We start from the raw sequence: 25,759 nt of genomic DNA, 5'->3' as shown, positions 1-25,759 counted from the left end.
TGTTTTTCCCCACTTGTCCCCACAGGTCAACATGGAAACTGCTCGCTTCTTCAAGTCTGACTTTGAGGAAAATGGCTCCATGGATAACGTTTGCCTGTTCTTGAACCTGGCCAACGATCCCACGTAAGATGCAGTCCCACATGATCGGCTTTTCTACCTGCGTATTCACCACACACTGCTACCAACGACGCTCTTTTCTCTGACCCATCAGGATTGAGCGAATCATTACTCCTCGCCTTGCGCTGACGACAGCAGAGTACCTGGCTTACCAGTGTGAGAAACACGTTCTGGTTATTCTCACCGATATGAGTTCTTACGCCGAGGCTCTGAGAGAGGTAACACACCTCCCTCCATCCGTGGAGTTTCTTTATCATTGCTTTGTGTTTGTGTTCTGTGTGCTATGTATCCAACCTGAGGCATATACACACATAGCATGCGGAATATTACTTACAATTATTATTATTAGAACTATTATTCTTTGTAAAATACATGTAGGCAGGAAGGGAATGTCTCGAGCAGGGATCGTGAGCCTCCAGTCATCTTTCAAACTTTGCCGATTGTTCGCGAGAATGTTATAAAACTAGTAAAGCACTTGCAAAGCGCAGACCTCTGCCAGGCTCCACACATGCTAACGTTTGTATGCTAGCCCCTAGCATTTACAGTGTTGCTACGGCTGAAAACGGTTAAAAATGCTACTATGCTAATGTTAGCATGCTAGCAATGCTAACATTAGCATGCTAACACCAAGCATAATAGTGCAAAGTCTTTATATACTGTAAGTGAAAATGTCTAAAAATGCTACTATGCCAATATTAACATGCTAGCAATGCTAACCCCTAACATGATAGCGCTAAATGTTTATATAACAGTCTACCTATGCTATTATGTCAATATTAACATGCAATGTGTAACATAAGTGTTCATATAACAGTGTGACTATGAAAGCGGCTATGTTAATGTTGGCATGCTAGCAATGCTAACATTAGCATGCTAACACCAAGCGTGATAGTGCAAAGTCTTTATACACTGTAAGTGTCTACCCAAGAAAATGTCTAAAAATGCTACTATGCCAATATTAACATGCTAGCAATGCTAACCCCTAACATGATAGCGCTAAATGTTTATATAATAGTCTACCTATGCTATTATGTCAATATTAACATGCAACGCCTAACATAAGTGTTTATATTACAGTGTGACTATGAAAGCGGCTATGTTAATGTTGGCATGCTAGCAATGCTAACATTAGCATGCTAACACCAAGCGTGATAGTGCAAAGTATTTATACACTGTAAGTGTCTACCCAAGAAAATGTCTAAAAATGCTACTATGCCAATAACATGCTAGCAATGCTAACCCCTAACATGATAGTGCTAAACGTTTATACAACAGTCTACCTATGCTATTATGTCAATATTAACATGCAACGTTGTTCATATAACAGTGTGACTATGAAAGCGGCTATGTTAATGTTGGCATGCTAGCAATGCTAACATTAGCATGCTAACACCAAGCGTGATAGTGCAAAGTCTTTATACACTGTAAGTGTCTACCCAAGAAAATGTCTAAAAATGCTACTATGCCAATATTAACATGCTAGCAATGCTAACCCCTAACATGATAGTGCTAAACGTTTATACAACAGTCTACCTATGCTATTATGTCAATATTAACATGCAACGCCCAACATAAGTGTTTATATGACAGTGTGCCTATGAGAGCGGCTATGTTAATGTTGGCATGCTAGCAATGCTAACATTAGCATGCTAACACCAAGCGTGATAGTGCAAAGTCTTTATACACTGTAAGTGTCTACCCAAGAAAATGTCTAAAAATGCTACTATGCCAATATTAACATGCTAGCAATGCTAACCCCTAACATGATAGCGCTAAATGTTTATATAATAGTCTACCTATGCTATTATGTCAATATTAACATGCAACGCCTAACATAAGTGTTTATATTACAGTGTGACTATGAAAGCGGCTATGTTAATGTTGGCATGCTAGCAATGCTAACATTAGCATGCTAACACCAAGCGTGATAGTGCAAAGTATTTATACACTGTAAGTGTCTACCCAAGAAAATGTCTAAAAATGCTACTATGCCAATATTAACATGCTAGCAATGCTAACCCCTAACATGATAGCGCTAAATGTTTATATAACAGTCTACCTATGCTATTATGTCAATATTAACATGCAACGCCTAACATAAGTGTTTATATGACAGTGTGCCTATGAGAGCGGCTATGTTAATGTTGGCATGCTAACATTAGCATGCTAACACCAAGCGTGATAGTGCAAAGTCTTTATACACTGTAAGTGTCTACCCAAGAAAATGTCTAAAAATGCTACTATGCCAATATTAACATGCTAGCAATGCTAACCCCTAACATGATAGCGCTAAATGTTTATATAACATGCTACCTATGCTATTATGTCAATATTAACATGCAACGTTGTTCATATAACAGTGTGACTATGAAAGCGGCTATGTTAATGTTGGCATGCTAGCAATGCTAACATTAGCATGCTAACAACAAGCATGATAGTGCAAAGTCTTTATACACTGTAAGTGTCTACCCAAGAAAATGTCTAAAAATGCTACTATGCCAATATTAACATGCTAGCAATGCTAACATGATAGCGCTAAATGTTTATATAACATGCTACCTATGCTATTATGTCAATATTAACATGCAACATAAGTGTATAATATATGTTAATGTTGGCATGCTAGCAATGCTTAAATATTCCATTTAAATAGGGATTGTGATGACTTATCACGGTGGGAACCGTGGAAGCGAGGACCGACTGTAAAGCATATAGGGTTTGAGTCCTTCCGTACAACAATAAGTACTGAGCCTTGTGCCGCTGTGTGCACAGAGGTTGAAACTACTGTACAGCGGACATGCTTTTAGAATGTCAAAAGGCACAACAGATAATAACGTGTCGTACAAATATGACCCCGTACATTCTTTACTGAAAGGGACAATAATGTGTTTGTTTTTTTTTTTTCTTGGAAATACCCGAACATAATTACCAGACACTTATCCTTACGAGGAAAAAGCTGCGGACCCGCCCCCTCCCTCTTATGCCTTCCCTGTCAAGCCTTTCTTTGCTTTGCTTGTTGTAAGAAGTCAGGCCCTTGCTACTCACTCTTTGTATGCCCGCCGTCATCCTTTTCTTTTGTACGCTTCTGGGTTAGTGTTTACCCTAACCTTGAACCGTGTGCTCATACGCGGCTGAGATGTGTATTGCTTGATGTGTGAACTCACAAAGACGTTGGAGGACAAAAAACCCCACATCAAGCAATGCACACGTTATCCTAGTCAACGTGTGCATGCATGAATAGGGATGAATAAGAATCCTGGTGAAATATCCTATTCATGCATGCAAAAGGTTGAGTTTAGCCCTCGCCCCCAACCATCAACCTGTGACTTCAAGCATGAGTGCTTTGGATTTGCTTTGCCTCTTGCTCTCTGCATGCATTTCACTTTCCTACTTTCCTTTTGTCGTTTTGCCACCATGATGGCAAAATGAGTTGTTTGCCTCTTTTGAAAGACTGCAAATCACTTGACTCTCCCAACATTTTTTAAACTTGGATGTGATATCAAGAATGAATAAATACAACTGGAGCTAGGGTTGGGTATGGTTTACATCGGTAGCTAGCTTCGGGACATTATGCTAACCAAAGGGTCTCTTGAAGACCCCGTCCACACAGAAACCTTCCTTTTTTTTAGTTGAAAAATGAGTAAATCGATGCAACAAGATTGGAAAAAGATTACTACTAATCAGACACGTAGACTCATCTAGACCAGGGGTCAGCAACCCGCGGCTCCAGAGCCGCATGTGGCTCTCCAGCCTCTTTGTTGCGGCTCCCTTTGCAATGCTTGAATATTTTTTAGCACCCGTGTGGTGAAAATGCACGTCTTTGTTATGAGTTTACAAAAATCCAACTTTGTGTGAGACCATGAATGCATCCTGGCTGAGTTCTGACTGGTGACTGAATGAGCAGACAGGATGCTATCCAGTTCTCTCTGACAGGTTAACATGAAGGGAAATGAGTAATACTTTGAGTTATTTGAGTTATTAATTATTATTAATGAGTTATTTGACGATTCTAAAAAATAAATTAGAGCTCATTTAAAAACAAAAGTTTATCTCCAGTACTAGCAAGAGTACTCCAACTCGTCTTTTTTTTTCCCTCCAATGTTGTTTTAAACATACAACGTTTTGCGGCTCCAGGCTATTTTTCTTTAGTGGGCAAGTGGGTGAAATGGCTCTTTTCATAGTAAAGGTTGCCGACCCCTGATCTAGACTTAGCATCAAGCGGGATGACTTCCTCGAGTCATTTTATAGGAGAAGACAACTAAATATCAGGAGAGTGAGTCATGCCAGTCATAATATTCAAATATTATGTTGGCTATTCGTCAAAGTGACGGTGTTGGTTACGTCATCGTTTACAGAAAGAAGCCGCTTGGAGTCCACACGGAAACGACAAGCTGGCGTTTTGATATTTGAATGTTGGAGGAAACCCGAGTACCTGGAGGAAAACCCACGGGGAGAACATGCTAACGCAGGTCTTCCCCATCTCCTGACTGTGTGGCCTAATGCTAACCACTCGACCCCTTTTCAACAAAGACCATGAAGGCCTCTTACTTGTGGATAAATGACTTTAACCATTAAATACTTTGCCATTTTCACCTGAAAACTTTTCCATGTAGATAGCTACTTAACGACATGAATTCACATTTTTTTCCTCTTAAGAAATCACGTAAATCCAATTCATCCATTCCAGAAAACACATTTTTTTGGTAATTTTTTTTTTTTTTTTTAAAAAGCAACTCCCAATTTTTTTTGCAATTAAATACGGTAGTCCGATCTTTTTTTTTGCTAGCTTCCGTGCTTACTGTATTTTCTGGACTATAAGTCGCTCCGGAGTATAAGTCGCACAAGGCCAAAAACGCATCATTAGGTCGAACAAAAATATACATAAGTCGCACTGGAGTATAAGTCGCATTTTTTGCGGGTTTATTTACCGTATTTTCTGGACTATAAGTCGCTCCGGAGTATAAGTCGCACAAGGCCAAAAATGCATAATTAGGTAGAAAAAAACATACATAAGTCGCACTGGAGTATAAGTGGCATTTTTTGCGGGTAATTTATTTTCCAAACTACTTGACCAAAATAGACATTCCGTCCTCTTGGAAGGCAAGTTCTAACAATAAAAGAATAGAGAACAGGCTGAATAGGTGTAAGATATGCTAATAGTTATTAGCAATGGTTATTCAGCTAACCCTAACCCAAAAAATAAACACGAACAGAAAAGGTGTCCAGTGTTTATGTAACATAACATTTTTTTTCATTTATAAGTCGCTCTGGAGTATAAGTGGCAGGAACAGCCAACCTATGAAAAAAAAAGTGCCACTTATAGTCCGGAAAATACGGTATATAGCCATATAGCCACACAATATTCTGAGTCCGAATGGTGCAAAATGGTCGCTACTGAAAGGGTTGTCTTTGAAAAGTGTCTGTGATTGAAGGAGTTCATATTTTGATGGGGGTGTAGTGCTGTTATATTTTTTAAAACAACTTACAAAGCGTTTAAGTCGTGTGATCTTTGATTGCAGAGAGCAGGGAGAAAGACAAATGGGACGAAACATCCATTTGCCACAAGAAAACGTGGCCTGCTTTTTCATTGGCAACTCGTCAGGAATGTTGTTTACACTCAACACCCGTTTGATCCCCCGAAGGTCTCTGCTGCCAGAGAGGAGGTGCCTGGACGTCGAGGTTTCCCAGGTTACATGTACACCGACTTGGCCACCATCTACGAGCGCGCGGGCCGAGTGGAGGGCAGAAATGGCTCAATCACCCAAATCCCCATTCTGACCATGCCTAATGATGGTGAGTGCTGCAATCCTCCAGTGGAACCAGTGTCCATTACATGTGCTTGACTCAAACAATGTGGACTTTATTGCAGCTATTCTACCGTCCACTCTGCTTTTTGGGGTCTGCCTGTGGACATTTTCTTAACATGTTGTGATATCGGACATCCATGTCGGATGTGCTTTGATGTCAGTCTCTCGCGATTACAGTGTCGCTACGGCTAAAAACGGTTAAAATGCTACTATGCTAATGTTAGCATGCTAGCAATGCTAACCCCTAACATGATAGCACTAAGTGTTTATATAACTATTAATAATATGCTATTATGTCAATATTGCTAATGTTAGCATGCTAGCAATGCTAACACTAGCATGCTAACACCAAGCATAATAGTGCAAAGTCTTTATATACTGTAAATGAAAATGTCTAAAAATGTTACTATGCCAATATTAACATGCTAGCAATGCTAACCCCTGACATGATAGCGCTGAATGTTTACATAACAGTCTACCTATGAAAACAGCTGGAAATGCTATTATGTCAATATTCTAATGTTAGCATGCTAGCAATGCTAACATTAGCATGCTAACACCAAGCATAATAGTGCAAAGTCTTTATATACTGTAAGTGAAAATGTCTAAAAATGCTACTATGCCAATATTAACATGCTAGGAATGCTAACCCCTAACATGATAGCGCTAAATGTTTACATAACAGTCTACCAATGAAAACAGCTGGAAATGCTATTATGTCAATATTGCTAATGTTAGCATGCTAGCAATGCTAACATTAGCATGCTAACACCAAGCAAAATAGTGCGAAGTCTTTATATACTGTAAGTGAAAATGTCTAAAAATGCTACTATGCCAATATCAACATGCTAGCAATGCTAACCCCTAACATGATAGCGCTAAATGTTTACATAACAGTCTACCTATGAAAACAGCTAGAAATGCTATTATGTGAATATTAACATGCAACGCCTAACATAAGTGTTAATATAACAGTGTGCCTATGAAAGCGGCTATGTTAATGGTAGCATGCTAGCAATGCTAACATTAGCATGCTAACACCAAGTATAATAGTGCAAAGTCCTTATATACTGTAAGTATGTACACAAGAAAATGTCTAAAAATGCTACTATGCCAATATCAACATGCTAGCAATGCTAACCCCTGACATGATAGCGCTAAATGTTTCTATAATAGTCTACCTATGAAAACAGCTAGAAATGCTATCATGTCAATATAATATAAGTTTCTGCTAGAAATTAACCATGAAGATTTCACACTGCACCACTTCGCTGGTCCCTGAATGCACCACTGAAGTGAAACCAACACAGTAATCCCTCGTTTATTGGTTCATTGGCTCCAGACCTGACAGGATAAGTGAATTTCTGCCAAGTAGGATTCCTTATTTACAAATAATAATAGGTAGTTAGAGGATAAAAAATACCTTTGATCTACTGTATTACATTTGTATCACTGTTAGAGACCTCTAAACATGAAATAGCACCCCTATGGTCACCTTTACACTCCTACTACACATTATAGCAGACGTAATTAGACGTTTAAGACGTAAATAGGACTTGTGTGTCTCTTCTAGTAACATCACTGAAGCCTAATGATCAGTGTGTATTACTACATATTGTCACTGTGAATGCATCTTCTGAATGCCTTATATTCCTTTTTTTTTATTGCTTAAGCTAACAATGCTTCATTTAAGAATACATAACATTTGCTTCATTATGCATCATTTTTGACTAGTAATAGGCCATATTCAACACATAATAGCTTGATTTATGAATGAATATGTAATTGCAAGGCACTCAGTGGAAATACTGTATACAGTGTGTGTGAAAAATCCAAGGTTAAAAGCCCCGAATGAACAAATATTACTTGTCTGTCCTGATGAAGAGATGAAAGGAGTTTTGTAAGACTGTTCTTGTCGGAGTACGTACGTACGTATGTGTCGGCAGTGTTGCTACTAAACGCACATGACATTTTTCTTTGACCTGAAAAGGGGAATGACAAATGCACTAAGAAGACATTAGCGATGACTGATGTTAGCATAGCAACTAACATGGAGCGTGACTGTACTGCATTACACGTATACTGTACACGAGCTACTTAAAGCCTTGCTAACAGGAAGCAAACTCCCCTGACAGATATCACCCATCCCATCCCTGACCTGACGGGGTACATCACCGAGGGTCAGGTGTACGTGGACAGGCAGTTGCACAACCGTCAGGTGAGTCCAGCACATCTTCATCTGCCATTTTGTCATGAAATCATAAATTCTATCTCTTTCTATCTCTATATTTTTCTTCACTCTAAAGCAGGGGTGGGCAAACTACGGCCCGGGGGCCACATCCGGCCCGCCAAGTGTTTGAATATGGCCCGCCTGTTCTTTCCAAAGTATTTCATTTAAAGTCAACATACAACCTGGCATCATGGCTTGATCAATTTCGTTATTTGATGTGGTCTGTTGTTTACAAATGCTCCTGAAAAAATGGACACAAGCACATAATAATAATAATAATAATAATAAACCAGTCCAGGGTGTACCCCGCCTCTCGCCCGAAGACAGCTGGGATAGGCTCCAGCACCCCTGTGACCCTTGTGAGGATAAGCGGTAGAAAATGAATGAATGAATATTAGTACATGTTTGTATATTTCTCAGTTATATCTTTTCAATCGACTCTAAATTGTCCATAGGTATGAATGTGAGTGTGAATGGTTGTTTGTCTATATGTGCCCTGTGATTGGCTGGCGACCAGTCCAGGGTGTACCCCGCCTCTCGCCCGAAGACAGCTGGGATAGGCTCCAGCACCCCCGCGACCCTCGTTAGGAAAAAGCGGTAGAAAATGAATGAATGAATATCTTTTCAATGTTAGGTTGCTGTGTGATGAGTTTAGTGTTATTTGTAAGATGACAACGTGAGTCAGAGTGTTATATATAATGACCTAGATAGGTAGAAAATGAATGAATTAATAATAATAATTTTAATTTATAACGCACTTTACATCAAATAAATTATCTAAAAGTGCACATATAGCAGATTGCATGACACTTTTACGGGTAAATTATGTGTAAAAATATACGTGTACAAATGGACTGTTATGTGTAAAATACTATATAGTCCGGCCCCCCCGTCAATTTTGTTAAATCAATGCAGCCCGCGAGTCAAAAAGTTTGCCCACCCCTGCTCTAAAGCGTCTTTGAGTATTTTGAAAAGCGCTACACAAATAAATGTATTATTATTATTAAGTCAAAAGCCAAAGATGTACCACTTCCACACAGAATGGGAGGAGAAGGTGTTTTTTTTTCTCCACTAATGTGGGACATGCCACGGCACCCCAGTCCGTCGTATTTATGCTTCCGTCCATCCGCACTTGGAGGGCGATGCTGGAGCCTATCCCAGCTGACTTTGAAGAAGAGAGAACGGGGTGCACCACGGACTGGTCACCAGCCAATCACAGAGCCCGTATAGACAAACACACTCCCATTCATTCGGCCCGGCCCGCATTCTAACCACTCGTCCGCCGCGCAGCCCAGCTCATCAGATACTCATGACCTCTAACCGCCCTTGTAAGGGCAACGCTTTTGATGATTTTTGTTTCTTTTTGCAGATTTACCCGCCCATCAATGTTTTGCCGTCTCTGTCCCGTTTGATGAAGTCGGCCATCGGTGAGGGTATGACCAGGAAGGATCACGCCGATGTCTCCAACCAGCTGGTAACACTTTCCCCACTCGCCATATCCCATCTCCTGTCTCATATTAATATCACACCCTCTTTACATCATGGCGTCACATCATTGGACTTGTATATTGTTGCAGTACGCCTGCTACGCCATCGGCAAGGATGTTCAGGCCATGAAGGCCGTGGTGGGAGAAGAAGCCCTCACCTCTGATGACCTTCTCTACTTGGAGTTCCTGCAGAAGTTTGAGAAGAACTTCATTGCCCAGGGTGAGTACATGAAACACCTCGTCTACGTATGCTTCCTTGCTCTCCTGCCACTTATGCTAACAATGTCCAATGATGGAAAGAAAGTCCAAATACAAAAAGAAAGTGTGTGTGCTTTCTTCTAACGTGGGTGTCCAAATGGCCCCCAGGTCCTTATGACAACAGGACGGTGTATGAGACCCTGGACATCGGTTGGCAGCTACTCCGTATCTTCCCCAAGGAGATGTTGAAGAGGATTCCTCAGAGCACCTTGGCCGAGTTTTATCCCAGGGAGTCTGCTGCTCGCCACTGAGACACCACGCGGGACGTCCGCTCCTCATCCTCAACCCCATCACGCCGTGTCTGTGTTTCTGTGCATGGACACCCACCTTGTTAGCTAGCAGTCCCCTTTTCTCACATACGTCGTACCGTAGTGTACTGTAGTGTACTGTATTGCTGTTCAAAGTATGTGATGTGTACAAAGTGACTTCATGGGTGAACTTATTTATTCTGCTGTCCAAATGAGCGCGGTGTTGCACGTGATGCGAGCTGGGATAAACACGTCCTCCTTGATGTCTGGCAGGTGGTACTCGTGCTGTTTTTTTTTCTTCCTTAGAAAATTCTACTTCGTGTTTACAGTATTTGTGTTTTTCTTCTTCCCTTTGTGTTGTAAAATGTAAAAAAAAAACAACAAATCATTCCCGTTAGCAAAAGCTAATTCTTTGTTGTGCACTCAATAAATGCTTTTGTCCACAGAAAGAAACCAAATCATAGCAGTCAATGATGATTTTATTTATTATTTTCTTTTTAAGACATGCTTCACACTTTGCTTTTTTGTTTTTTTTATCTTACAAATATTTCATCAAAGTTCTTCTCATCATATGATGTATTTTTCCCTGCCCTAATTTTGCCAAAATGTACAATTTTTACAACATATTAATATCATGAGTACGAGTATTACAACATTTTTTTTCTTGATTTCAACTCTATGCCATTAACCAGGAAAAGTACTCCTTTTCTTCTAGTTCTGTATAGGGCACGTGGGCGGGTGCTTGTCACGTGACAGTCATGTGACCAGGCTCGAGGTATGCAGGTAAGCTAGCAAAACATATATTTTTTGCCGTGAAAAACTGATTTAAGTCCATTGAACAATTGTCGTGCTTTAATAAGAGGGTTTGAAATATTACAATTCAACTCTTAAGTGTATTTCTTCAATGAACTCGTCGAAAAGAAGCTAGGAAAACACCACTTTGGGGCGTTAAGAATACGTTTAGCGTACTGATATATCGGTATACATGCCATATCAAACGTCTTTCACATTCATACTATTTTACAGCAAAACATCACTTACACGTATAATAAATACTGCCATACACATATTCAGTGAAGTAGCCCTATTTGAAAATATATTTTTTTGTACTTGGCTTGGAACACTGCGTGTGGTGCGTTTGGGTGTCACCGGACTTTGCACCTGTCTCGCGTTTCCTCGAAAAGTGTCGAAGGTATGTCGAAAATGTGTTGAAGGGTGGTGACTACTTCCTGTCTTGTCTTTTTTGCCAGAAGGTTATGGATCGGGAGGATCTTGCTAGGAAGAATAGCATCGATGATTTGACGAAGAAAGGTAGGATTGTACGTGTCATCTATACTCTCATATTCATAATCTGTGTTCATTCATATACAGTATGATGCAATACAGTGTACAGAATTCTATTCTAACCTGGCATATGCATGATACAGTACTCTAGTATGTTACTGCAGTACTAGTATACGTACAAGTAGTGATATATTACTAGAGCAAAACACAACATGTAGTTGAGTGTGAGTATGCTGTTTGCATTGAAGTTTGTTGCATTATTGTTATGGTTATAGCAATACTGCATCATTGCTTCTATGTACAGTACGTGGTAGTACTGTAGTACTATGTGGGACAGCCCTGGCGTACACCAGGGGAGTAATACCAGGGGCCTTTTCTTCTTCCTTCTGCATATTGTCAAAATAAAATGAATATAAAAACCTTATAAAAAGTTAAAGACCACAGGCTATAAAGCTCAAAATTCGTATTTTCTGTCAGACCTTGACATGGTCATGCCCTAAAGCTAAGAAGCATTCTCTTCTTGAACATGGTGGCATGCAATTGGACGCAGTAAGACGGTCGTTCTACATTTTTGAAACAAAAAAGTCAAGCGGTAGACCAAAAAAAACGATACCTACGTTGAGTCTGAAGATCCGATGGGCTGTCCGTCAAGACACAGGGCGGTCCTTGACCCAAATGAAGACCCTTATTGGTGCAGACTGCGGGCAGTAACCATCAGACGGCATCTGCGGGAAAAGGGTTTCAAAAACAAAAAAAACAAATGAAAAGACCATGTCCCCTTCAAGGCCACAAAACCGCCTGTTTAGACTTCAAACATGACGGACTTTGAACCTTGATGATCCACATGGCTTCCAACGTTACTGAGAGATCCTACCTGAGATGTTTCCGACCCGGCACACTTTTTGAGGCGGTGCGGGGTCGTCAAACGGCTGGCGGTTACATGCACAGGCGGGCATCCCACAAGACTGAAGGCCCTGGTCTGTGTGGTACCAGCTGGGTTCTTCAACAGGACCAAGGCTTGACCAAGGACTTCTTCAGGGAGAATAACGTCACTCTTTTGGACCATCCCGCATGGTCCCCTGATTGACATCCCATAGAGATGCATTTGGGGATGCATGGCAAGGGAAGTTTATGAAAAACAATATTCCCAACAGCTTTGTGGAAACGCTCCCATCAACATGCCCAAAACCGGTTTTGAAGTGAAGAACAAGAACGGTGGAGCTACTCATTACTGAGACATTTTTTCCTTCTGCTTTGGAGGTTTTTCTCATTTTTTTTGAGCGATGGTCTTAAACTTTTCATCAGCTGATAAAAAGACTATTCTAAATAATAATAATAATTATAAATAAATGACTTTTTTTTTAGCTCTACTAACCTCATCAAGATCCAAATGTGCAAAAGGTCAATTCTTGCTACTTTTCACCTGGTCTTAAGCTTTGGATCAGGTCTGTATATGAATGGGTATATGAATAAATATATGAATGGGTGCATGCATGTGGGCTTGAAATGCTTTGACATGCTTTTCTCGACTTTAACAGCGCTGCAAGAATATGAGCGCCTGCAAAAGAAGCACCAGGCAGCAAGCATGGAGGTAAATAACCTTTACATACTTTCTTTACAGGGCTGGACAGTGCAAGTCATTTAATCGCATATGCGCCTATACCAGGGGTGGGCAAACTACGGCCCGGGGGCCACATCCGGCCCGCCAAGTGTTTGAATACGGCCCGCCCAATCTTTCCAAAGTATTTAATTTAAACTCAACATACAACCTGGCATCATGGCCTGAGCCAACCTTTTGATGGTTGTATCAATTTATTTGTTTGACATGGTCTGTTGTTTACAAAGTGCTCCTGAAAAAAGAGACACAAGCACATAATAATAATAAAAATTTAAATAATAATTATTATATTATTATTATAACTATTATGATTATCATATTTATTATATTAATGCTAATTATTATATTAATTATATATAATAATATTGTTATATTTGCATATTTTACATAATAATAATATAATAATTATTATTTTAATTTTATTTTAATTATTATAATATTTTATTATTTTTAAAATATTTAAATATAAATATAAAATAATAAATAATAATAGCAGATTGCATGACAATTTTACAGATACAATAATACCAGGTGGACTGTTACGTGTAAAATATATAGTCTGCCCCCCCCCCCCCCCCCCCCCCCCCCGGAAATTTTGTTATATCAATGCGAGTCAAAAAGTTTGCCCACCCCTGGCCTATACCCTAATGCATATGCGTATTAGGCCTATTTAAGATTTGTTTTTATATTTTTTTTATTGATTTTTTTTTTTTTTTACAAAAAAATCTCTGACAAATTGTATATAATAGGGCAAAAGCAGGCTAATAAGCAAGACAATAAGCAGGCTAATACTAGCCTAATAGTAGTAGTAGTAGTAATAATCGTAATAATAATAATAATAGGCTAATGAATAATATAATAATGATTATGATATCATTGATCATTGAATGGTTTTGGAGCTTGTGTAGATTGTGTGTACTTGTGTACATTTAATGGTGGCCTAAAACTATTATGTATCTCTACTAAATCTGTACAAAAGTGGGAAAGTTATATCCCGCTTCTTGTTCCTTATTTGTTTTTGGGATTTTGGGGATTTTTTTTTAATGTCTACTACATTCATTCATATCCTGTGCATCTCCAGGGGGCTAAGAAAGAATTTTTATTTTTATTTTCCTGTAAAACAACCGTTTTTTCTGTTTTTTATATTGTTGTTCACATAAAGCACATCAAGTAAATATTATGTAGTGTACAGCATGTAGCATGATGGTGTGTGTGTGTGTGTGTGTGTGTGTGTGTGTGTGTTCCAGTGTAAGGCCATGCAGGAAGAAAGAGATGAGGCTATGAAAAGGCTCCAGGAATTCCATCAAGGTGTGTTTACATTTTCTTGTATATTTCCTTTAATGACAGCTGTCAGATGGTTCAGATGGTAACAATGATTCTTATATAAGAATGAAATGTGACCGACAAAAGTGTTTACCCCCCCTCCCCCTTTTTTTTTTTGCACGTTTGTCACACTTCAATGTTTCAGATCATTAAACAAATGTAAATGTTAGTCAATGACAACATAACTTAATACTTTTAAAATGAAACATACAACGTATTTATGTTTTTTTTCAACCCAAACGCCCATCACCAAAGACATTATATTATATTTATTCATCTTTTGTGTTTTTTTTTGCGAGGGATGCAAAAAAAGAGGTGATAACACAATAAAGCACAATAAAGAAATAATGGATGGTACAGTTGTAAAAACGGCCACAAGGTGGCAGAAGTGGCTTTTGTAAGAGCTCGGTGTGCATCTTTCTCATATAAATACAGTACACACGGCACAGCAAGCAGGATGTTAAAAAGCATGTAGTACTATAGCATACATCAGCTTGGCATTGAAGGGAAATTATACTGCACATACGCAGTTCAGTTCCAAATGTGAAAACTGTAAATAGTGAAAAAAAGAAGCATTTTTTTTTATTGGGTATGTTTTGTCATAGTTGTTTAGACATTTTGGCTAAATATATATTGCTACATTTGTGGCAGTGTAATCTTCTTTTTGGTAGGTTTGAAAGATCAGTCCAAATAGTCTAAATATAGTCTAATATTAACATTAATAACATGTTAACATTAGCATGCTAACAGCTAGTATGGTAGCGCTAAGTGTTTATATATATCCAAACTCATGAAAATGGATAAAATGCGAGTATGTATGTTAGTAATGTTAACATGCTAACATTAGCATGCTAACAGCTAGCATGGTAGCGCAAAGTGCTTGTATCGTTCCAAACCCATGAAAATGGATAAAATGCGAGTATATATGTTAGTAATGTTAACATGCTAACATTAGCATGCTAACACCTAACATGGTGGCACGAAGTGCTTATATATATCCAAACCCATGAAAATGAATAAAATGTGAGTATGTATGTTAGTAATGTTAACGTGCTAACAGCTAGCATGGTTGCGCAAAGTGCTTGTATCTTTCCAAACCCATGAAAATGGATAAAATGTGAGTATATATGTTAGTAATGTTAACATGCTAACATTAGCATGCTAACACCTAACATGGTGGCACGAAGTGCTTATGCTGTATATTGCAGTTCTACCCATAAAAATAGATACATTGCTAGTATGCATGTTAGTAATGTTAATATGTTCATGTATGTTAACAATGTTAACATGCTAACATTAGCATGCTGACACCTAGCATGGTAGTGTGGAGCGCTTATATATAGTTCTACCCATGAAAATAGATAAAATGCTAGTATGCATGTTAGTAATGTTAACATTTTTATGCATGTTAATAATGTTAACATGCTAACATTAGCATGCTGACACCTAGCATGGTAGTGTGGAGCGCTTATATATAGTTCTACCCATGAAAATAGATAAAATGCTAGAATGCATGTTAGTAATGTTAACATGTTTATGCATGTTAATAATGTTAAAATGCTAATATTAGCATGCTGACACCTAGCATGGTAGTGTGGAGTGCTTATATATAGTTCCACCCATGAAAATAGATAAAATGCTAATATGCATGTTAGTAATGTTAACATGTTTATGCATGTTAATAATGTTAAAATGCTAACATTAGCATGCTGATACCTAGCATGGTAGTGTGGAGTGCTTATATATAGTTCTACCCATGAAAATAGATAAAATGCTAGTATGCATGTTAGTAATGTTAACATTTTTATGCATGTTAATAATGTTAACATGCTAACATTAGCGTGCTGACACCTAGCATGTTAGTGTGGAGGCCTTATATATAGTTCCACCCATGAAAATAGATCAAATGTTAGTATGCTAATGTTACGGTAACATGTTAGTCATGTTAACATGCCAACATTAGCATCGCAGCATTTTTATAACCAGACACCACTATTATGCTCGGTGTTAGCATGCTAATGTTAGCATTTCAACATTGCTAGCCTGCTAAAATGAGCAATCTAAATATGTAAATAAGTATGGGACTAATATTTACGGTTAGACTGAATGAAATGTGAAGAAATGGCCCATCTTTGGAGAAAAAGTCCAAACTAAGACGCTTTTCGAGCGAATGCGGCGAATGTGCGGGCATCCGGCGCGGTGATAAATTGCAGGTGACTCGTGGAGTCTGGTTGAAGATGCAATCAGGGCCAGCACAGAGCGCCCCTAAAGGATCACCCCGCCACTTAACTAATGAAAGATTGTGTTTGGGTACAATAGCAATGAAGCGCAGGCACGCTGACACCTAATTAAACCTTGATGAAGAGCGCCAGCGCGCGATACCCGTGCACTCTCCATCCTCCACATCAAACATTTCATAACACTTACTATCCCCTTCTTTGTCAGCGCCGCTTTTCTCCGTAATGCCGTGGCCACTCCATCCTTTCTTCCAGCGCTCGCCTTGAACTTAATGACATGTTCATTATAATTGCCGGTAGCCATGTAAACAAACACGAAGTGATGAAGTCCACGGGGCGCCTGACACATCAAATATGGCAGGTCTAATTGTGAGTTTTGGCATCCCCATCATCATCATCATCATCATCACTCCATCTGTGTTCTTCCCTGCTCTTTTGTCTCTTTTTATTCATCCTTCTGGGAGGAAAGACAGTGATTAGCCGGCGCTGACGTGCCGCATAATGGTATCAGCGCCGCCAACAGAGCAGTGAATGAAATCGTATGTGCAGCCAATGTGAAGCCTTGATGAGGGGGGGCAGATGCCTTTGTGGTGTTATCATTAGAACACAATGGTCATGTTGTCATCAACCTTGCCATCACCAATTCAAAAGGCATGATTGGGTGCTCGCCGCTTTTTTGTCCTCTTCTCCAACCGCAACTCACCAAGCCGCCATCCCCACCTCCAGCCGTTTTGTTGTGAATAGGAGCAATTTTCTAAGAGCTATGAAATCACGTAATAGCTCCTAATATGCAGCTGCTTGGCATGGCCAGGCAGCCTCTATTAATGTGGAAGTCAAACACAATATGTGTTTGGGCTGCACAAATGCTGGATTTTATTCACACTGTCTGTCACTGTCATCCGTACAAACAAACTATTTGCTCCATCTTTTCACATCCTGCCCTTTTTCCATTCCGTCTTCGCTAAAGTGGAATCAGCCCAACGTTGGACCTGCGTGGACAATCGGCGCGCAGCACGTCAACGCAAGTCATTGTACACTTTGTGTTGCCTCACCCCGATACGTTTCAAAAGCATGATTACGTGATAATACTCTTTTTGTTCTTCTTTGCTTCACGTTGGCTGTGAATTATTACGTATTATCCAACATGGCTGACAAATCGCTTCTTTGGAAAAACTACCTGAAGCAGTTCCTCGAGGAAAAGTGCACAAAAATGTCCTTTTGTGAGACACCAACGCACCTCTTTCTCTTTTCTGTGAGTTCTAAAGATATAAAAACAGATAAAAAGATGCCTGTGGGGCCTAGAAAGGCCGCTATTAAAAAACTCCCACATATTACGTGGTTTTGGTCAAAGGCTACAATGCTAATGTTAGCATGACAGCAATGGTAACACCTAGCATAATAGTGCTAAGTGTTTATAAATAGTCTACTTGTGAAAAACGGCGAAAAAGGCTACGATGCTAATGTTAGCATGCCAGCAATGGTAACACCTAGCATAATAGTGCTAAGTGTTTATAAATAGTCTACCTATGAAAAACGTCGAAAACGGCTACGATGCTAATGTTAGCATGCCAGCAATGGTAACACCTAGCATAATAGTGCTAAGTGTTTTTAAATAGTCTACCTATGAAAAACGTCGAAAACGGCTACGATGCTAATGTTAGCATGCCAGCAATGGTAACACCTAGCATAATAGTGCTAAGTGTTTTTAAATAGTCTACCTATGAAAAACGTCGAAAACGGCTACGATGCTAATGTTAGCATGCCAGCAATGGTAACACCTAGCATAATAGTGCTAAGTGTTTATAAATAGTCTACTTATGAAAAACGGCGAAAAAGGCTACGATGCTAATGTTAGCATGCCAGCAATGGTAACACCTAGCATAATAGTGCTAAGTGTTTATAAATAGTCTACTTATGAAAAACGGCGAAAAAGGCTACGATGCTAATGTTAGCATGCCAGCAATGGTAACACCTAGAATAATAGTGCTAAGTGTTTATAAATAGTCTACCTATGAAAAACGGTGAAAAAGGCTACGATGCTAATGTTAGCATGCCAGCAATGGTAACACCTAGCATAATAGTGCTAAGTGTTTATAAATAGTCTACTTATGAAAAACGGCGAAAAAGGCTACGATGCTAATGTTAGCATGCCAGCAATCGTAACACCTAGCATAATAGTGCTAAGTGTTTATAAATAGTCTACTTATGAAAAACGGTGAAAAAAGCTATGATGCTAATGTTAGCATGCCAGCAATGGTAACACCTAGCATAATAGTGCTAAGTGTTTATAAATAGTCTACCTATGAAAAATGTCAAAAACGGCTACGATGCTAATGTTAGCATGCCAGCAATGGTAACACCTAGCATAATAGTGCAAAATGGAATAATGAAATGAATCATGAAAATGGCTAAAAATGCTACTATGCTAATGTTACCAAGCTATAAATGCTAACATTAGCATGCTAACACATAGCATAATAGTGGTAAGTGTTTATATGTTTAGTTATGAAAATGTCACTACACGTGTGTTAGCATGTTAGTAACGCTAGCTCGCTAACCACCTAGCATGATGAAATGCGAATTACATCTTGTTGGTACTTTTTGGATGTGGAATAGGTGTGTCCTTTTACGTGCATTAGTGAGGTGCCTCTTTTTACCTGTTTTTATATCTTAAAAACACAGAAAAATGAACGTCTCGCTTAAGGATTATGGATGGCAGGCAAAATTAGAAAGCATACACATCCTGTTTATTTTGGATGGAATTTTGTGACATGCAAGTTGAACAGAAGAAATGAAATGCACATGCGCGGTGGTCTGGTGGTTAGCATGTCGGCCACACATGTCGATCACCTGGTTGGTATCTCTATGTATGGCCTCATTGTTTCTTATGAAGAAAGAAACTAGTAGGCTGCTCCTTTACTGACGTGACTAAAGGCATGCTTCCTTTCTCAGTTGCCAGGCTGGTGATCGAAGAGGTGGCTGCCATTCAGGAGAAGCTGGCGATTGAGAGAACGTGCAGAGAAAGCGCCGAAGCCCTGGCCTCCAAGGTACACGTGCAGTCTTCAGTGGAGGAGTGGAGGAAAAGTGATGTATGGATGAAAACATTCGGCAGCAGCACCAAGTACTTCCATGACTTTGCTTCTGCATCCATGTGGTTTTCTGCTCCAATCCAGGCATTTGTGCTCTTTTGGTCCTCCATCTGTCCTTGTGTGGATTGTGTCAGAAATTGCTTTCAATTCTTTTGATAGAGAACACAATTTTGGAGTCCTTGCTAAAAAAAAAAAAAAAAAAAAAGTGTTGTTATTTGAGCGTGATGGAGCCTGGGACATAGTTAGTGCTTTGGAGCTTTCTATGGCTGAACTTATCACTATAATCATTTCTCATTCACTTCTTGGACAAAGGCTCTTCTAGTCCACCACATTCATACACATGTTGGCAAGTTGCAGGGAGGAACAATTGGTGGTGAAAATTGTCCTTTAGGCCTTTTTTCTTGCTTTACCAAATGCACCTCATTGATTTGCCTCCTTTCATTACTCTCCTACTTTACCTTGCCGTCTACTTCAGCTCTTTTTGACAACTTTAAACATCCAACTTCATGTGTACAAGAACTAAGCAGGGCCTTTATATCCTCCATATCGCTCCTTTATGGTGGTTCTTTGCTTCCTTACTTCACTCTGATAAGTCCTTTTCCAGCAAGTACGTTTCTTAATTATACATGGCATATTTCCTTAGTTAGATGGCGGAGAAAACCCAACCACCACCTTCTATATACGCCTTTTAGCATCAATTAGAGCCCTACAGATGTGAAATAGCACCCCTAGAGTCACCTTTACACTCCTATTACACAATATAGTGGACATAATAAGAGAAAATAGGACATAGAAAACCTGTTTACACTTTTTAACATCACTACAGCCCTCTAGACATGAAATAACACTTCCTAAATCTGCTGTTTAACATGATTAGAGCCATCTAGACATGAAATAACAACCCTATAGTCACTTTTACACACCTATTATCCAATATAATTGATGTAATAAGAGAAAATAAGACATATAAGACATAATATGCCTGTTTACCACCTTCTAAATAGGCTGTTTAACATGAAATAACACCCCTATAGTCACTTTTAAACTCCTATAAGACACAATATACTTGTTTACCACTTTCTAAATGTGCTGTTTAACATGATTAGAGCTATCTCGACATGAAATAACAACCCTATAGTCACTTTTAAACTCCTATAAGACACAATATACTTGTTTACCACTTTCTAAATGTGCTGTTTAACATGATTAGAGCCCTCTAGACGTGAAATAACAACCCTAAAATCACTTTTACACACATATTATCCAATGTAGTAGATGTAATAAGAGAAAATAAGACACATATGCATGTTTACCACCTTCTAAATAGGCTGCTTAACACGATTAGAGCCCTCTAGACATGAAATAACACCCCTATAGTCACAATTACACTCCTATTACCCAATAAAGCAGACAGAATAAGAGAAAATAAAACATAGCAAACCTGTACGCCACCTTCTAAATACACTTTTTAACATGATTAGAGCCCTCTAGACATGAAATAACACCCCTATAGTCACATTTACACTCCTATTACCCAATATAGCAGACAGAATAAGAGAAAATAAAACATAGCAAACCTGTACGCCACCTTCTAAATACACTTTTTAACATGATTAGAGCCCTCTAGACATGAAATAACACCCCTATAGTCACATTTACACTCCTATTACCCAATATAGCAGACAGAATAAGAGAAAATAAAACATAGCAAACCTGTACGCCACCTTCTAAATACACTTTTTAACATGATTAGAGCCCTCTAGACATTAATAACACCCCTATAGTCACCATTATTCTCCTATTACCCAATATAGTAGACATAATAAGAGAAAATAAAAACTTTGCAACTTTATTCCGTTGATTGGTTTTTGGCTCTGCAGAAGGGATGAATTGGATTCCCATTATTTCTCATGGGAAAATGAATTGGGTTAGCGTACGTTCCAGTTGGAGCGGGACCTTCTGGAATGCATGAATGCTGGTAAATGGTAGCTCCCGCTTTGTTCCATAAAAATCAAATAAGACTGTGAATAATCCACAGCGAGTACATTTGCATGTACGTATTAGTAAAAGACGTGTGATTGAACGTGATCATAGCTGGAAATGGGACAAATCATCAAATGAAGAAGTCATAAAAATGCGAACCAACTTTCAGGTTCTCCTTACCAGGCAGGGTTCCATGTGAAGGTTCTGTTTTCTTTACAATGTCTTTCTTTTCTGCAATGATGTGATTGTAAATTGCATCTGCATGATTTCCCATTGGCTACATAGTTGTTTTCCCGAGAGGTGAGCCGGTGACTAGATAAATATGGATGCCCAGATGATTGAACTTTGATTATGGTAATGCAGTATGCATGCCTTGTGTTGATCAATCAGAAAATATTTTTTTAAGAAATGCTTGATGCAAATACAAATCACTTGAAAAAATGATGATGCATAAAGGAGAGGCAGTGCTTCCTTCTAATAGGGTGTGTTTTCCAATACCCGATCATTGCTTTTGCATGTGTCCTGCCATTATGACTGATTGCGGGGAAAAAGCAAAGAAAAACATCTCATCTGCCTCGTCAGTCACACTGCTGTCTTATTTTCTGCTGTTTTTCTTGACTCTAATACTAAAACTCTCTGACACTCGCCTTGGAAACACGGATCATTTGGAATATGATGACATCTGACAAAGCCCGGCAAGGCCAACATAGCCAAGAAAGTACCAGACTTCAGGAAGCAGGCAACTAACTAACTAACTTGCACCACCAGCTATATGTCTTGGGTTGGTGCAGGGTTCAGATCTGGACGCTAATTTCTTCCCTAGTATCACCAACATTTGCAGGAGAACGGCAATTACCGCTAAGTAGTATTCCTGATTAATAAATGTAACATTTTTATAGTTACAGCCTATAAAACAGTTTTGCCACCATACATTTTTTAATTATTATTAGAGCCCTCTAAACGTGAAATAAAACCCATAAGGGCACCTTTACACTCCTATTACCCAATATAGTAAGAAGAGAAAATATGACACAGAAAACCCGTTTACAGCCTTCTAAATATGCTTATGAACATTAATAGAGCCCCCTAGACATGAAATAACACCCCTATAGTCACCTTTACACTCATATTATCCAACATGGTAGACATAATAAGATAAAATATGACATAGAAAACCTGTTTACATCCTTCTAAATATATTCCTAGCATAATTAGAGCCCTCCAGACATGAAACAACACCCCTATAGTCACCTTTACACTCATATTATCCAACATGGTAGACATAATAAGATAAAATATGACATAGAAAACCTGTTTACAGCCTTCTAAATATGCTTATGAACATTAATAGAGCCCCCTAGACATGAAATAACACCCCTATAGTCACCCTTACACTCATATTATCCAACATGGTAGACATAACAAGATAAAATATGACATAGAAAACCCGTTTACAGCCTTCTAAATATGCTTATGAACATTAATAGAGCCCCCTAGACATGAAATAACACCCCTATAGTCACCCTTACACTCATATTATCCAACATGGTAGACATAATAAGATAAAATATGACATAGAAAACCTGTTTACAGCCTTCTAAATATGCTTATGAACATTAATAGAGCCCCCTAGACATGAAATAACACCCCTATAGTCACCTTTACACTCATATTATCCAACATGGTAGACATAATAAGATAAAATATGACATAGAAAACCCGTTTACAGCCTTCTAAATATGCTTATGAACATTAATAGAGCCCCCTAGACATGAAATAACACCCCTATAGTCACCTTTACACTCATATTATCCAACACGGTAGACATAATAAGATAAAATATGACACAGAAAACCCGTTTACAGCCTTCTAAATATGCTTATGAACATTAATAGAGCCCCCTAGACATGAAATAACACCCCTATAGTCACCTTTACACTCATATTATCCAACATGGTAGACATAATAAGATAAAATATGACATAGAAAACCTGTTTACAGCCTTCTAAATATACTCTTAGCATAATTAGAGCTCTCCAGACATGAAACAACACCCCTATAGTCACCTTTACACTCCTATTATCCAACATAGTAGACATAATAAGAGAAAGTAAGACATAGAAAACCTGTTTACAGTTGTCGAAATGTCCTTTAGACATAAAATTACGTGAAATGTGTTTTTTTTATCCCCCTCAAAGTGTAATTTATTCAAGAGTCATGAAGTTGAACGTGACTGATGAAGATGTACGTCTCCTGCCTTTAGTTGAATCGCCAGAAGCAATCTCTGAAACGGAAGAGTGTGATGCTGCTGTCTCAGGTCAGTCCGCAGACCATCACAGACATCAGCCTTCACCATGACGATGACGAGGAAGATGACGATGAAGAGGAAGAAGATGAACAGTGCCAGACCAAAATCTCAGGTGCCTTATGTCTCTCTACTATGTCTCTCTACCACGTCTCTTTACTATGTCTCTACATGTCTATCTACTATGTCGCTCTACTATGTCTCTCTACATGTCTCTCTACTATGTCTCTCTACTATGTCTCTACATGTCTCTCTACTATGTCTCTCTACTATGTCTTTCTATCATGTCTCTTTACTATGTCTCTACATGTCTATCTACTATGTCGCTCAACTATGTCTCTCTACTATGTCTCTCTACCACGTCTCTCGACTATGTCTCTACATGTCTCTCTACTATGTCTTTCTATCATGTCTCTTTACTATGTCTCTACATGTCTATCTACTATGTCGCTCAACTATGTCTCTCTACTATGTCTCTCTACTATGTCTCTCTACTATGTCTCTCTACTATGTCTCTCTACATGTCTCTCTACCACGTCTCTCGACTATGTCTCTACATGTCTATCTACTATGTCGCTCTACTATGTCTCTCTACTACGTCGCTGTACTACGTCGTTCTACTATGTCTTTCTCCTATGTCTTTCTCCTATGTCTTTCTCCTATGTATTTCTCCTATGTCTCTCTACTATGTCTCTCTACTATGTCTTTCTACCACGTTTCTTTACTATGTCTCTACATGTCTATCTACTATGTCGCTCTACTATGTCTCTCTACATGTCTCTCTACATGTCTCTCTACATGTCTCTCTACTATGTCTCTCTACATGTCTCTCTACCACGTCTCTCTACTATGTCTCTACATGTCTATCTACTATGTCTCTCTACATGTCTCTCTACTATGTGTCTCTACATGTCTCTCTACTATGTCTTTCTACCACGTCTCTCTACTATGTCTCTAGATGTCTATCTACTATGTCGCTCTACTATGTCTCTCTACATGTCTCTCTACTATGTCTTTCTACCACGTCTCTTTACTGTGTCTCTAGATGTCTATCTACTATGTCGCTCTACTATGTCTCTCTACATGTCTCTCTACCACGTCTCTCTACTATGTCGCTATACTATGTCTCTCTGTTATGTCTCTCTACTATGTCTCTCTACTATGTCTCTTTACATGTCTATCTACTATGTCGGTCAACTATGTCTCTCTCCTATGTCTCTCTACAATGTCTCTCTACAATGTCTCTCTACATGTCTCTCTCCTATGTCTGTCTCCTATGTCTGTCTACATGTCTCTACATATCTCTCTACTATGTCTCTCTCTACATGTCTCTCTACTACGTCTCTCTACTATGTCTCTTTACATGTCTATCTACTATGACGCTCTACTACATGCTGCAATGCTGCGTTTGGTAAATATGGTCCAAACGTTGGAATGATGGTAAAAGTGGAGGACGTTGTTGTTTTAGAGCTGCAAAGTGCCCTGTTGACACTGAGGAAGAAAGATGAGGTACAAAGCTATGACATCACAACGCTGAGGGAACAACTGGAGGAAAGCACACAACAAGTGAGCGCTCGTGTTCTTCTTCTTCTACAACTGTACACACTTTACTGCATAAGACTACATAAGGAGAGGATGAGGAGGCGTGTATGTTCTTTATATTGGAAAACAATCAAATAAACGGATGATGAAGGACATTTAGGCTGAGATGTTTGACCATTAACGAGGATAAGCGGCATAGAAAATGGACCACCGAAATCCACCGTGCAGCCC

At 39.0% G+C, this 25,759-nt stretch overlaps 2 protein-coding genes across 9 annotated transcripts in view; both read left to right on the top strand.

The window, feature by feature from the left end:
* Positions 1–10,612, top strand: part of atp6v1ba (ATPase, H+ transporting, lysosomal, V1 subunit B, member a) — a 33,577-nt gene extending 22,965 nt beyond the window's left edge. The window contains exons 8-14 of the mRNA XM_058056662.1: positions 26–123; positions 212–335; positions 5,760–5,910; positions 8,060–8,142; positions 9,524–9,628; positions 9,732–9,861; positions 10,008–10,612. Coding sequence (XP_057912645.1) covers positions 26–123; positions 212–335; positions 5,760–5,910; positions 8,060–8,142; positions 9,524–9,628; positions 9,732–9,861; positions 10,008–10,150 — 834 coding nt within the window. The 3' untranslated portion in view covers positions 10,151–10,612. The remainder of the gene's footprint in view (positions 1–25; positions 124–211; positions 336–5,759; positions 5,911–8,059; positions 8,143–9,523; positions 9,629–9,731; positions 9,862–10,007) is intronic.
* Positions 10,613–10,891: 279 nt separating this feature from the next.
* Positions 10,892–25,759, top strand: part of shtn1 (shootin 1) — a 29,379-nt gene continuing 14,511 nt past the window's right edge. For 2 of the 8 annotated variants that reach the window (XM_058056654.1, XM_058056653.1), the window contains exons 1-7: positions 11,324–11,339; positions 11,398–11,458; positions 12,970–13,022; positions 14,297–14,357; positions 19,562–19,656; positions 23,945–24,101; positions 25,455–25,552. In XM_058056654.1, the coding sequence (XP_057912637.1) occupies positions 11,404–11,458; positions 12,970–13,022; positions 14,297–14,357; positions 19,562–19,656; positions 23,945–24,101; positions 25,455–25,552 (519 nt within the window). In that variant the 5' untranslated portion in view covers positions 11,324–11,339; positions 11,398–11,403. The other 6 variants (XM_058056655.1, XM_058056658.1, XM_058056656.1 and 3 more) reach the window with 6 other exon arrangements.

This window comes from Doryrhamphus excisus, chromosome 19 (assembly GCF_030265055.1).
Source record: "Doryrhamphus excisus isolate RoL2022-K1 chromosome 19, RoL_Dexc_1.0, whole genome shotgun sequence".
Classification (NCBI taxonomy): domain Eukaryota; kingdom Metazoa; phylum Chordata; class Actinopteri; order Syngnathiformes; family Syngnathidae; genus Doryrhamphus; species Doryrhamphus excisus.
The sequence above is the reverse complement of the archived record's forward strand: the minus strand, read 5'-3'. Positions and strand labels throughout refer to the sequence as shown.